General features: G+C 39.2%; 1 protein-coding gene across 1 annotated transcript; it reads left to right on the forward strand.

Moving 5' to 3' along the window:
* Positions 1–1,017: 1,017 nt before the first annotated feature.
* Positions 1,018–14,789, forward strand: LOC140926785 (uncharacterized). The gene is made up of 7 exons (XM_073376480.1): positions 1,018–1,041; positions 1,779–1,909; positions 2,114–2,208; positions 3,164–3,523; positions 11,192–11,425; positions 11,712–11,838; positions 14,674–14,789. The coding sequence occupies exons 1-7, from the start codon at positions 1,018–1,020 to the stop codon at positions 14,747–14,749; spliced, it is 1,047 nt and encodes a 348-aa protein (XP_073232581.1). The 3' UTR covers positions 14,750–14,789.
* The last annotated feature ends 464 nt before the right edge of the window (positions 14,790–15,253 follow it).

Raw genomic sequence — 15,253 nt, forward strand, 5'->3', positions numbered from 1 at the left:
AAGCTATTTCAGCTAGTTTGCTAGTCTTGATCGTTAACTTAATAGACCTTTTCACGATTTCTGTCGCCATCTTGGTTGAGGGCAAACTTTACAATAAATGTATGATGAAAGTCGGGAGTTTGATGCTCTATAATTTGAGGATCTTTGAGGAAAGTTGACATTCTGAAATCTCTATGATTTACCAACTAAAGATACTAGTAAAACAGTCAACCAATTCAGTTTGAAGGGCATTGGTTCGCTGAGAAGCGAGAAGTCTTACCTTTAGTTTTCATACAAATGCTTCTACGTTTTCCCGCTAACGGCAGCTCCATTTTACAGACAAATATCTTATTGAAAATCGTGGAATTAGCTGTTTTGCCGATTTAATGTTGCAGTACTTTTGCTGGGCTGCACGTAACTGCAAAAGAGCTGGGGCTAGGAGAAAGCATCGCTATAAAGTTGAACAGAGGCTCCCAAGTATCTGGCCGTCAAGAGTGGTATCAGATAGAGACTGACAGACAGTAAGACGATTTTGGAGCCATACCTTTAAAAGCTTTAAACTGACTGTCAACTTTTTTTATCAATAGTCATGGTGTATCCAGTAAAACTAGTGTTCTCCACGAAAACACCAGTTATTAGAATTACCACAAAAGACTCGAAAAGACGGTGACAAGTCCTACAGCGACACTTCCGGTAACACAAATCCTAAAGCGTTGTCCAGCGCAGCTACGCTACCGATGTCAAAGACCTTGTCTGACTATCAGCTTGGAAAGCTTAACATCGGTGCGTTTAAGTTTCAAATTGTTGCTGCGGAGTGAGAGCAGGGAAATTGATCGGTGAAATGATAAACTGGATTTTGCTCCTTATATTTAATGCTAGGATTGACGATCATTGAGTACAAAACAAACTACGAGTAAATGAAACTCTGTATCTGCACCGGAAAACAAATGCAGTTTGCCGTGGCTAACCCTTTTATCCGTCTGTTGCCAAGTGGCAACATGTTTATGTGAAAGAGATTATGGTCTCAAGACTTCCAAGATGAACCGTGGAAAATACTTGCTGGTAAGCAAATCACCATGAAGTTGAGCTCTGCCTCTTCCGAATTTTGCAGCTCGACTAGAAGCATGTCCAAAGTGATGTCAGTAAGTAAATTTATTGAAAAATCTTTTACGCAATACCAGATACTTTCATTTTTCAAGCTTGCAGGCTATTTGATTAGTCACATCTGTATTGTTGGAAAAAACATTATAAGCTCTGTTTGAAGCTGTAACGAAAACTTTTTAAACATGAAGTCCTGCATCTGCTGCGATTACAGAACAACTATATTAAGTAATTCATTTTTTCATGCTACAACGCTACTTTCTATATACCACGAAAAATTTTTAAAGTAACACAGATTCGGATTTGAACAAAAATTAAGTCGGATCGACGGATCGGGCCTAAAAATATCACGGATCGGCGGATTTGCATACCCCTATTCACCCCCCTCTTTTCGATATTGAAAAAGCAGGTGTTAATGTACGGATAACTGGCATCGGAGATGGGATATTAGAAGACTGATGAGTGAAAGAATAAGCGCTTGTTTGGCTGAAGGCTACTCTTGACGAGTTTGATGAAGACGTCGAATGGCTCGATGGCATGACAACAGCTTGTCTCGTCGTAGTTATCGAGCGAGGTCTCTTCTGCATGGCAGGTGATCTGAATGATTTTGTACCCCCAGCTTGTGCGGCTATTTTCAGTTTGGGGACAACAGCGTTTCATGTGAAGTGATTTTAAATTCGTTTTATATTAACGTTCAGGGTTTCGTTCATAAAGCTGCCAATCAAACTTTGGTGCAGTCTTACGTACAGGAGGAGCGGACATACGTACGGTCACGTGACTACCCAAATTTCTCTGATATGCATGGGTACCCAAATAAACCAATTCCGATGTATTGCGATTCACTTTCGACGTATTGCAATTCACACTTGGTTCCGAGGCTTGGGGGAATAAAACAAAAAAAAGTGTGTTATTCGTTGCTGTGCCTTAAGGCGATTCTTTTTGTTTTATTCCCCCGAGCCTCGGTGCCAAGTCTGAGACCGAGAGTCCCGCTATAATGTCTCCATTTTGATTGATTTTTCCTGTCTTTTTTCAGATTCTGGCCTTTTCAGAGTGGAAAAGGAAAGAGATTGGACATTTTAAAAATGAAAGAGATATTGTTTGCAGTCGTTTTCATCGCAATGTGGCAAGGCAAGTGAATTTTTCCTTACGACATGTATACATAGTAGTTTCCATCATCTTCCTACAGTAGACAAGCACTGATGCGCGTAGCACTTAAGCGGTACAATCGTTTGGCGGTTAAGTTGAGGTCACATTAATGTCATAACTGAAACCAAATTTAAGGGTCCCAAATGTAATAAGAAATTGGTGCCAATGTAATAAGGGTTAAAATAATGTAATAAGGGCTACTAATGTGATGCGGATAGGTCACAAAGGTAATTACCGACGTTTTTGTGCAGTTTCCACAAATTGGTTACAAATGCGACAATTGTAGCAAATGTTATAAGGAATAGGCCACAACTGGAATTAGTTTCACAACCCCAACAAGCCTGTAGTCTGAACATTGATGACATCAATACAATTAAGATTACTGTATCCTACTCAAGAAACGTTTAAGGGGTATTTCCTTAGGACATTCACCTCTTCACTTGTGGTCGTATAACGGTTTCTTACTTGCAATTCACTTCTTATCCATCTCCTAAATTGAAACTCTAAACACGCAAACTTTCACTTTTTCTTCCCAGCCCTAATATTTATAATATTTGCGACCATTGTTATATTTGTGACTCCACTCCCCATTACAAATGCCAGCACATTAGGGATCCTTGGTATACCAGTGTGGCCGACGTGACGTCATGTGATTCAAATGCTCCTCACGCGGTAATCGTCTTTCCAAAACCCTACTCAAAAGTTGCCAGGACGGGAACGGGAACAAGTTCTGTGCATGAGCGACTCCTGTTGCCAAAAAGAAAGTTTTTACATTTTTTATTTTTATTTTCAGAAATTGACTCTTGTAACAATCATTTTAAGGGTAACCTCAAAGCAGTTTATGCTCTTGATATACAGAGATGTAAATTGACGGTTTTCTTAAATAACTATTTCGAATGATAAATATAATCTCTATAATTTTTGTACTCATTTTCAGATGTGCACGCCAAAACATGCTTCTACGATGTGGGTAGCTCCAATGGGGTCATCAGCTCCAGTATAACCAAAAACAACTCCATGTACAATTGCACGTGGATCATTACAGCACCATCTAACCACACCGTCAAATTGACCTTTACCACATTTAACCTCTTCGATTATTTGACGATCTACAGGAGCGAGATTAAAGTCTTTGATGGAAAAAGTAAAAATGATACGTTGCTGGGTATTTTTAGTGGATCAAGACGCCCATTCATCGTACAAACAAGTGGTCAATTCATGATGGTAACCTTTAAAAGGTATCATGAATTTGGATTTTTTAACTTCAGGGCAGTCTACTTTTCAACCTCAATAAAAGGTGAGCTATGTGTACCAAGGAAACTACAGTGAAACCTGTATTAAGCGAACACCGTCGAGGAATGCTGTAGTGTTCGCTTAATAGAGAGATTAAGATTCTCGTCTACGCCAAACGGCAGACGTGAATTTGTACCACGTGACCAAGTTTTCCCCTTATTTTTCGTTCACTCTTTATTGCTTCTACACAAAAGTAAGAAGTTGTACGCCAGTTTTAACCATATGAATCGTTCGGGACTGTTTTTACCTGCTTATTTTCTATTCTAAGAAATTCTCATTTTGAGTCTGACGTTTGAAGGTTGCGGTAAACGTGAATCTTACTCTCTCTAATACACGCAGGGTGTCGGCCTAATACGGGTTTCGAAAGATAATGTCATATGAGGAGACAAATGCCATTCAAATGAACAGTGAAAACGTTTAGAATACTCTCAGAGACTAATATATAGATTTAGCCAGGGCTAAAAGCGAAGCTCTCGATCATATTTATAGTTTGTTCAAACAAAATATAAAATCGTGTAATGCTAAGCGGCGAAGGCAACGCCGGAGAACGGTGAAAAACAACAATAGGTGTAATTAGCAAAAAAGCAACTTTGCATGTGCAGCACACTTTTTTTGTATATTTCTTTGCCGTTGTTTTGCACAACCACAACGTGAAACTTCCAGAAACTTCTTAGTTAAACGTTTTATGGAGGAAATGTCGTACGTTCTCGTTCATTTTTTATCACTGCCGCTCATTTTCACCTTGCGTTGGTAGCCGCTAGCATTTCTCATTTTGTCACCGCCGTTACAAAATTTTCATGTTCTTCTTCCAAAAGGAAAATGTCTCCTTTGTTTTTTATCTGTCGCTCTAGATCTCTGTCGCCCTTTTTCTCGTTGAGCTTCGCTGGCCTGCCGCCTACTTTCTCTTTTTCTCTGTTTCTCTTGCTCTATATTCCAATTTGTGGACATGACAATTAATCTAAGCTTAATACTTTACGAAAACACGGATACAGAAACAATTTCCGCTTTCCGTTTTCGTCTTCATTGACTCTTTAGTTGTCTCTGCTTTACAAGACGCAGGTGGCTACGCGATTTCCCGTCAAAATAACCTCGAGTTGCATTTGGGTTGCCATACCTGTTGATTGAGTTATTTTACATTGGTATGCCTGTGGTGCGGACGTACGGTCGGGCGGTCGGTCGGTGTGCGGTCACGTGATTACAAAATTTTCTCGGATGGGTAGTTGACCACATTTTCTTACCCATGGTGCTCCGCTGCGCGCGCTTCGCGCGCGAGAGCTCCGCTATGACGATATACGTTTGCATTAATTTCTTTATTGAAGTGGACCAATTGATCATAGTACCTTAAACATAGATAGCAACTCAACTACAATACTGTACTGTATTCAACAATGTGTGACGCAAATTAAATGCCGTTCGTCAAGTCACGTTTTTTAATGTAAAAATCGAAAAATTTCTGGGTGGCAATCTTTCTCATTTTCGGTCTCGGTTGGGTGGTGGAATTTAATTACAAGTGTCTGTTTAATACAGGTTGGCAACAATAGAAATGACCATTTCAGGTACTTTTTAGGTGTCCGCGTTCGCTTAATAGAAGTGTCTGCGTCCGCTTAATAAAAGTGTCCGCTTAATAAAGGTTTCATTTAAAGTAAATAAGGGAAATAAATTTGGGGACTTCGGCTACTGTCCGCGTGATAGAGGGTTTTCCCTTTATACGGTGTCCTCTTAATACAGGTTTCACTTTATTTAAAACTTTTCGAAGAACATTCGTTGCGTGAATTATGAAAAGACCTCTTTGGTTAGAATAGTTAAACTTTATCTTATTAATCAAGGGAGTTTGACTAACAGTCGCGGGTCGCGGGTCGCGGTTCCAAAGTCGCGGTCGCGGGTCCAATGTCGCGGTCGCGGGTCCAATGTTGCGGCAGGGGAAAATGATTTGGGGTTCAAGGGCTGAGTGAAACGGCTGATATGAACACAATATAAAGGGAAAAACTTTTTTAAGCACAATACTCCACGGTAGCCAATTTACAGGTTACGGATGTTAGAGTCAACAAAATAATGTCTCAAGAAAAGACCCAAAAGAAGAAGCTGGCTGATTTCTGTGTTCACCGCAAGTTTATTTTGTTTTCTTTCTATCGGGCCCAGTTATACTTATGCATAACAGTATCTGATAAAAAAGTTACCATAAGTTACCATTGCTTTTTTCTGGTCGATGAATTGCTCACAAATGCTTAGGGGTTCATTTACTGAAAAATATGCGATACACTTCATAGACTACAGATTATAAACGTTACAACAACTTAAAGCCTTTTTGAAAAAAAAGCGAACTCGGGCTCAAAAAGCTACGAGTCTGTCGGTAGACGAAACGAGAACTCTTATATTTAACAAATGTTTTCGACAAAACTGAAAGAAAATGTAAATAGGCGCATGAAACTTCATTCAAGCGCTATTCAAGGCATTAATTTAATATGGAAACAAGTAATAATCCACAGAAAGGAGTCTGTTCCTCGAAGCAAGATTTTCGCTTAATGGTTTTCTTTTTACAACTGAGACGGCAACCCAGAGTGTTCAATATAACTTCTTGTTCTCTTCACCTAAATGGCAACCAGGACAACCTGACAATAGGAAGCCATTCAATGTGCGTCTCCGTCAAATCTTGAAAACATGCATCGTAAATAACCAAGTGAGTAAGTAGGTAAGGAAATAATAACGCCCGATATCATGAAGCTGAAAAAGAAAGTAAACCAGACACTGAAAACGGTAAGTTATCAACTCCACCAGAGCTAAGAAAAGACAATAAATTAGGTAAGTAATTCCAGATTCCAGGTACTGGATTCAAGTCTTTGTCAGTAGAACCAAGAGACTATGATCTATTCTGTCTTGGTAGAACTTGGATTCCGGATTTCAATCGTTAGTGGGAACAAACTCCTTTCTGTGGACAAGAGAGGATAAAGCTCGAGCTTTATCCCCTCTTGCTGTGGATTATTACTTGTTTCTATATTAAATTCATGCCTTGAATACCCGCATGAATGTACTTTACTGGCACTTCAAGCCCAACGTCTCTCCTCCTCTTTCCAGTTACTTGTGCAAAGAGTTTATTTTGAGAGTTTGCGACCAGGAAGTTTTTCAACAAGCGTTTTCTTTATTTTTGCCGAAAACATTTGTTAAAATTGAAACAGTTCTCCTTTCTTCTACCGACAGATTCGTAGCTTTTCGAGCCCGAGTTAGCCTTTTTTAAAAAAGGTTTTAAGTTGTTGTAACGTTTATAATTTATAGTCTATGAAGTGTATCGCACATTTTTCAGTGAATGCACCCCTAAGAATTTGTGAGCAATTCATAGAAGAAAACAGTGGTAACTCATGGTAACATTTTTTATCAGATACTGTTATGCATAAGTACATTCAAAGCTGAATTTATACATAACTGGGCCTGATAGAAAGAAAACAAAATGAACTTGCGGTGAACACAAAAGTCGGCCAGCTTTTTCTTTTACGTCTTTTCTTGAGACATTATTTTGTTGACTGTAACATCCGCAACCTGTAAATTGGCTACCGTAGAGTATCATGCATAAAAACGATTTTTTTCCCTTTATATTTTTTTCAGATCACTCGTTTTCACTCAGTTACCTCGAACCCCAAATCATTTTCCCCTGCCGCGACATTGGACCTGCGACCGCGACATTGGACCCGCGACCGCGACTTTGGACCCGCGACCGCGACCCGCGACTATTAGTCAAACTCTAATCAAGGGGTTGGGAAATAGGTGAAATATGACTAAGTCATACCCCCCTCTCATTAAGCAAAAATCAATTTCAACCCCCCTCACATAATGATAATATTAAGGCTAACCCCCCCCCCCCCCCCCCCCCCTTGAAAAAGTCTCCTCCCATTGATTCCCTCATACCTAGTTTACTTGTTGGATTTCTTCCTCCGGTACAAACATCACTTCAAATGACTCTTCGACGTATGTATGTATGGACGTTCCGGCAAACCGGACTAAAGTTACTTACCGGGCAAGGCTAGGCAAGCCTATTGTGCCTATTGAAAAGCCCCTTTGGGGAGGTAACAATAAAGTATGTGTGTATTGTAGTAGAGAGACACTCATTAGTAAACCTATACCGAATTAGTACGCAGGAAGACAGTTATTAGTATGGAGGAACCCTTTTTTACCTAGCTAGCTAGACACTGACAAGGCACATGCATAATAAGTATGCAGAAAGGCAATGACTAGGCACTTAATTAGTATGCAGGATTAGGCAATGACTACGCACTTGCTTAGGCACTGGCTAGGCACTAAACAGGCGTAGAAACAACCTAGTAGACTACTTAAGTGTAAAACTTTTAATCCTGACTAAGAAAAAATCCCACTATTTTTCGAGATAATCGAAATATCGACTTGTCAACACCCGGGTATGATCAACTTATTCTAGAGGAAGCCTCCTTTTTTAGTCTGTTTAGCAAAACGCGCGACAGCATGAAATGGCCTTGCGTGTGAATGAGGGCGCGAGACAGAAAGGCGAGAAAATTACCCTTCATGGTAAGGTGATTCTTTATGGTGTAAAAGTTGAAGTGTAATTAACGGTTTTAAGCTGAATTAGGTATTTTGACTTTCTTTTTTTTTAACCTGATGAAACAACCGCGGGAGATGTCTTTTGAGTAAATTCGGTTTTCCTGCCAGAAACTTATGTGTCCAGCCGCGTGAGCATCATAGGTGTAAGCTAAGATTCTTTAAGCTTCATTATTATTCATTCAAAATATTTCCCCGATTCTGAACGGCGAAAAGCACACGTTTGATTCACCATAACCAGTTACTGATGAACAAAGTTGGAAGAATTTTGTGTTTAGCGGCGATATGATGTCAAAAATGCAGCGTTTTTGCAGGTTAATGCACCTTTAACCGAGAAGACCCGGGGACGAGGTTGAGTTGTTTTGGTTGTGAACTTGAAAAATGGCGGACATTTCACTCGTTTCAAGAGTAAGAACTAAACGAAAAAATAGCTAAAAACATGGCAAGAAAAGCAAGAACACAACTCGAAGGGCGACGTCTGCTATTTCGAGAAATTTTGCGGAGCTTAACAACCCTAAACGTGCACTATCGAAGATGAACTTAACATCGATGGATCGATGGAGGTAAGGCTGCGCACGCCCGCAAATTAATACAGAACGTTTTATGAACACCTTTGTAAATAGGTTGATTTTTAAGCTCCATTTATTGTAATGACATACTTTTTTTTATTATATATATATGTAGATATTTTTATCATAGTTTTTAATCTTCCGTATTATTGTAACATAAGATATGTAGTTTTATCTTTTGATGAAATAAAGACTCATTATTATTATTATTATTATTATTATTTTTATTATTAAAAACTAATAGTTGGATAGAAGAGCATGCACTGTGAGGCCCAAATAGCCAGATTTTGGCTACGGCGGCGCAGAGTTTTCCACAGCTTACGCGCGAGGTCACAAGCGTAAGCACTGGGGTCGAGAATAAGTAGTGGACCGTCCGCGTCCACGTGCGCTAAGCGCGCGCCGCGAAGCCTTAGAGCTAAAGAAAATTGGGGAAACCTATGGATCCGAGATAATTTGGTTATGACGGCAGCGTGCGATTGAACGCCGACCGTCCGTATAGACTCTTAGACCCTATTTACATGGAGTGGGGGACCCCGGTCTAGTGGGGTAGGTTTCTTTTTGTTTTGTGTCCCCTAGAGCGTGAAAACAAAAGAAACCAACCCCACTAGACCGGGGTCCCCCACTCCATGTAAACAGGCCCTTAAGGTAGGGGTAAAAAAAACTCAGGAGAGTAGAAAAAGGAAACCCAGACGTGTATCTTGCGTTTCGTTGTGGCGCAAAATCAACCATTTTAGGAACAACCAACGGGCTTGCTCGAGTAAAAAATTCTAGATTGATTTTTCTTGTGCTCGGCGGACGAAAAAATTTTGCGGAAGAAATTTCTAAGGCTTTGCTTTTTGCTTGGTCACGCTTTTGGTCACGCTCCAGGAACAACCTAGCGTCTCCCCTCCCACCCCTGGTCAACAGTTTGACAGTTGAATTCATGCGGGCAAACTTATTCAGAAAACTTTTGTTCGCCGACAGACTACTTGCCGGCAACTGAAGCCTTCTTTTTCATTTCATTAAACTAAAGTTTTAAACTTATCCTGTTTTTGCAGAGCTGCTGCACTATGAAATAATAAATAGATTTAGCTAGGGCTAAAAGCGAATCTCTTGTTACTATACTTATACATGCAATTTACACACATAAAAACAAAATCGTGTAATGCGGCGACGGGATTGAGAACGGCAAAAAAGAACAACGCAAACAAGAACAGCAACAACAATAGGTCTAATTAGCAAAAAAAAAAAAAACTTTGCGCGTGAACGCACTTTTTTGCACATTTCTTTGTCGTTTTTGTTCCACGACTACAACGTGAAACCTTTCTAGTCACACGTTTTGCGGCTGTTTAGTGATGCAGACGTATTGGTAAGAATTCTTTTCCAAGACTATTACCGCAATCGGATTTGATTTATATTTTTTCCTTTTTTTGTTAATCAGTTAAGTATAAATTTCTGGATATCTTCCTATAGGTTGAAGCTTATTCTTTTTAAGGCTTTTGGTTTTAAGTAATTAAAAGTATATAAATGGAAGCTTCGCTTTTAGCCTTGACTAAATCTATATTTTGTTTCTGACTTTTATCGTGTTAGAGAAACTTGTTTGTTGTCTCTCAATGTAAGAACCGTTCTTGTGTTCTTCACCTCATTCTTTTCGGGTATTTTATGACCAGTGCCGTGGCAACCGTTTTAAGTATTTTATTTGTACATAATTTGCCGCGCTTATCCCGGTTTCCTTATCATGAAGCATGGCTGGGGGTATTCACCATTTTCACATAGACCGTACTGCACCTTGTTTATCCCACAAAATTTTGCATAACCATTGTCTTCGATTTCTCTTGGGACAGCTGTATTACCGAGGAGAAATAGGGAAAAATAGTTATGCAAAAATTTGGCCGGTAAACGAGGTGCATTATGGGCTATGTGAAAATGGAGAATAGACCTTTTTAACGATACGGCGGCCATATTGAATTAATTCGATTTAAGGAGTATTATAGGATGCCCAGGGGGTATGAGCACATTTCGTTTGTATTTTCGAGCGCTTTTCGGGACATTTTTCCTGAAAGTTTTCTTAGAATAAGATTCTAATGGGAAAAAGATCCTTGTGCCGTGTTAGGATGTAATAACGATCGCCTTTTTCCCGAGAAATATACAGTGAAAGACCATATTACTAATACTAAACTAGAAAAAGGCGATCTAAGATAAAACGTCCCGAAAAGCGCTCGAAAATACAAACAAAATGTGCTCATGCCCCCTGGGCATCCTATAATACTCCTTAAATCGAATTAATCCAATATGGCCGCCGTATCGGTAAAAAGGTCTATTACCACTTCCTCCCTGGACAGGTTGCCAGTCCACCGCAGGGTTACCCCCTAAACAGCTTTAAGTATCTCACGCGGTCTCCTTAATAATTCTTTTTCGAAGGCAAGACCTAATGCGTTTGCCCATGTTCCTTGTAAATTATTTTATAACACAACGGATGTCTCCAAAAATTAGTCACTCATTTTATAGCGAAAAGCATAATTTTCCTCGCCATTAAGACAAGCATTGCTTATTTCAATTTATAGAGAAGCCGAAGATAAGGATTCCGTTGTCAGTAGTACGCAGTGTACCAGAGCATTATACGTGGTTCATGCTGGAAGGCACTCCACCCATTGAAGCTTGGTTAAACAACTCACCTACACCTTTGGAGGGTGGGCCAGTGGTGAAAGGACTTCAATTCGTTCAGACGGGAAACTATACAATTCTGGCAAAAAGTGATGCAGGAAATAGCTCCAAAAAGGTTGACGTTAACGTTATGGGTAAGGTTTTTGTCTCAAAGTTAACATGGCAATATGTCGAACCATATTTCAATACCAAACTATGATAACTGATATTGTTTGCTCATATTCAAGTGTCTTTCCCAATGAAACGATTCAACCGTGTTGCTTTTGAACGCACTGGTGGTGTATTTTTTAATATAGTAGTTGTGCAAGTTTATAGTGTAACTTTATGAACACATTTGGTTTAGAAATCTACCGTTGCAGTTGTCTCATCCGCTTTTCACTTGTCATCTGTTACCTGAGAAAAGATGCATTGATTTCGCAGATTGCAGGCATTTATGTCAAAGCAAGGGTCTTTTAAATGGTTCTGGGCAAGTAACCAACCATCATAACTGCAGTGGAGGCAATATTACATATATTTGGAAGTGTATACCAACAACAACTACTAATTTGTAAGTGAATTTCCTGGCTCAAGGACTCTTTAACTGCTGATTTTAATAAAATTGCTCAGTGGCAGTGAATCATGCATGAAACAAATAAAAACGTTTCAAAGTGAACGCCCTAAAAGTCGTTTAGCTTGGAAAAAAGCCTTCTGAGGTTTCAATTAATTGAAATTAAAAAAAATTACATATGAACTAAAACGAACATTATTACTTTCATCATTAAAGAAGTATACCTTTGGTCGATGAGGGTTTTTTTACCTTAGTAAGTCTACAGGTTTATACAACCTCAACCTGATTTTGATTTACAGAATGTTTGTGGTTATATGATTATTCCTCGCGAAGCGAGCGGCCTATAAATTTGTCGCGCCGTGTATTGCGTGGATCGCACAGCGACGCAGAAACTCGAGTTGGCAATATTTCTATACATCTCTTATGGTTTCCGTACCCAGTGTAACGTCAAGGTGCATTTTCAACACGACTTCAAAATATGTGGTGCACTATCACGTTTTATTTATGAACAGCTGATGTCTTTAGTTATTCATTTATTTTATTCATTTAGTTTATTCATCGTCTGTCAAACAATGTTTACTCTCTGTGAATCGCGATCAATTTCTCAGACAATTGAAAGAGAACGGTAGGCACAAGATCAACGTTTCATTCAACAAGTGGCTGGGAATCCTCGCTGGGGAAGATTTACCATCGAAACTGTACTGTAGCGAGAACGGGGACCTGAAATCCAGCGCGAGCAACGAAGAAGACGAGCTCGTATATCGAGTGGCCGTTAAGCCCGAGATTGAATAAACGTGGAAATAAAGCGAAATGGCTTTGAAATACTCGCTTAAGCTAATTTTCCTCAATATCTCCTCGAATTCATGATAAATACAACTCCACAAGCTTCAAAACAGCGTGTATGGCAGAGACAAAGGCTTTTAGTATATTAGTCGTACGGTAAAAATTGTCCAGTGGCAGCAAGGCCCAGTGGTCTGGGAGCTGACTCCACGCACTGGAGGCAATCATAGTGTAGTTTTGAATCTCGGTTTGGTTATTTATTTATTGCGTTTTCTTCATACATTTTTTTCTGTTCATTTATTTTTTTCGACATATTTTTGCCCTTTGCCCTGTTTCCCCGTATTCTCATTGCGAACCCTTTACATCTTCTCGAGATTTTTGCGATAACGTATTTCTAGTTTAACAAATAATATAAACCTCCATCATTCTACATCCGCAGAATGTGAATAATCATGGTTGTCAACTATGGAAACTTGTCGTGTGACAATTATGTAACCAAAGGATAACCATGATCAACAATAACGATATGACAATGAGGTTGACCATGGTCAATCTGGTTTCAGCCAAGGGCAGTAGAAACCAATGCACTACTTCCTTGACACTATAAAGTGTTCTTCGAAAAACAGAACACACACGAAAGAAGGTCGAAGCACAAAACATACGAGGTGAAACCGCTTACTTGAAACTACGAAGCCGTGCTTTTTGTAGGCAAGTTTCCACACCGACTTTCTTTAAGGTTTTTAAGTCTATCCAAGTTTATTGAGGTCTTGAATTAACCATCCAATTTAAATGATAGAATATCTGCCAGAAATTCCTTTCAATTTGACACAAGGATTGAGCCTGTGTATGGGTACCTGCGGAAATAGGTTTTTCAGGCGGAAAAGTCGGATATCAAGAATTGTTTAACATTGTAGCGCTACTACCAAGCTCAACGCAACCACAACAAAAACGAGAAAATAAACACAGCAAAAAATTCTGAACGTGCAGCACAATGTTTAGTAGGCTTCCTTGTAGTCATTGAAAGACTAACGTTGTCAAAAGGGATTAAAATGGTAATGCGATAGTTGCATCTCTAAGATCGTAGCGACTTCGATTTCGTCGGCAATGTCCATGCATAAGGGGTCAGAATCTTTTGCTATTTGTTGCACCAGAAAATAGATTGTGAGCCATCTAAACAACACCTAAAATTTTGACAGTTTAGGTGAAAAAAGTGTGATTTTAAATGGTTTAGGATTTGGTGGAACCTGGTACATTTACATTGTGGGATCGAGTCAGTTTAGTTAAAGATAGCCTTAATTCGTCAATAAGGATACAAATTAAAGCACGAATCTCGACTTTATGTTCTCAATTTATTCCACAAAACATCACCGCGTTGCCATTGGCTCTTAATCTTTTGCTAGTTAGTAAAGGATTGTTTTTCCACAATGGTTGCCAATATACCACGGTGAAGGGCTGATGGTCACACCCACCGGTCACAGCCATCAGAACAACTACACCAACGTTGTCCGAGCGTGGTTGACGATGAAAAACCATGATAACATGCACAACCTGTTACCGTTGTACTATATTGTGACAAAGGGAAAGACTTTACTGCTTTTTCACTTGGTCAGCTTGTTGCTATACTTAGTCTAACATTTTGAACCGTAAGGCCTGCACCGTCCCCGTGGGCCTTACGGCCTTTTTCAAGTCCATAGAACACCTTCATACTGCGAATAGGCCATTTGCACGATGGTATCGTTTTACTACTACGACCAGAATTCTTTTCGGTTTCCTTTTCATATTTAAATTTGGTAGCCCCAGTCAGGTTTAAATAACAAAAGCCCTAATTTGCACAAGATAGCAAAACCCTGCAGGATCCTTGTCATAGTAGTAAAATGACGCAATCATTCAAATGGCCTATTGTTTTGTATAGATTGACCATTTTGATTTACTTTGAATTTAAATTTTAAAGAATGCACTATTTTTTTGTTAAAATAAATACTTTTTTTGTTTCAAAACCAAAAATAAGGAGACATGTACACATTAATGTAGGTTACGATTTTTCGTTTGCTGTAGGAAATTGTCAAACAGCATGATCGAGGAAATCCCGCATGGAATTTTCGCAGACCTCTCTTCATTGCAGATTTTGTAAGTTGTAATGACATTTGTATTTGCAGCTGTTTGGATCCACAGACGATAGAAATTTTGGCTACGTACAGGTTCTGACGATTAATTGCTTGGAGATATATATTTTCCTAATTAACAATGGTAATACACAGTAATTGCAATTGCAATTGCGAGCTAAAACATCAAACATAACGTTCACCCACACCTTGCCAAGACAAACGTTAATTTTCCGTTAAATTTCATATTGACGAAGAAACTGGATCGGGATTCAAGACCACAATCAAAACAGTGGCGGAATCGCATTACAGCTCCTGAGATTTATTTGGGTTAATTTACAATTGCTTAGTATGGTATTACAACTGTGACGATCAGATCTTGTATTTCTACAGTTCACATTATCTTTATTTCATGTTTCATTCCCCCTCAAGAATTAAAAAAAGAAGTAAAAAAATTGGCTTGCTGCTAAAGTATGGGTCTTCATAGCTCAGTTGGTAGAGCACTGCAGCAATTTTGTTGAGCGTTCTGGAGG

Source organism: Porites lutea, chromosome 1 (assembly GCF_958299795.1).
Source record: "Porites lutea chromosome 1, jaPorLute2.1, whole genome shotgun sequence".
Taxonomy (NCBI): Eukaryota; Metazoa; Cnidaria; class Anthozoa; order Scleractinia; family Poritidae; genus Porites; species Porites lutea.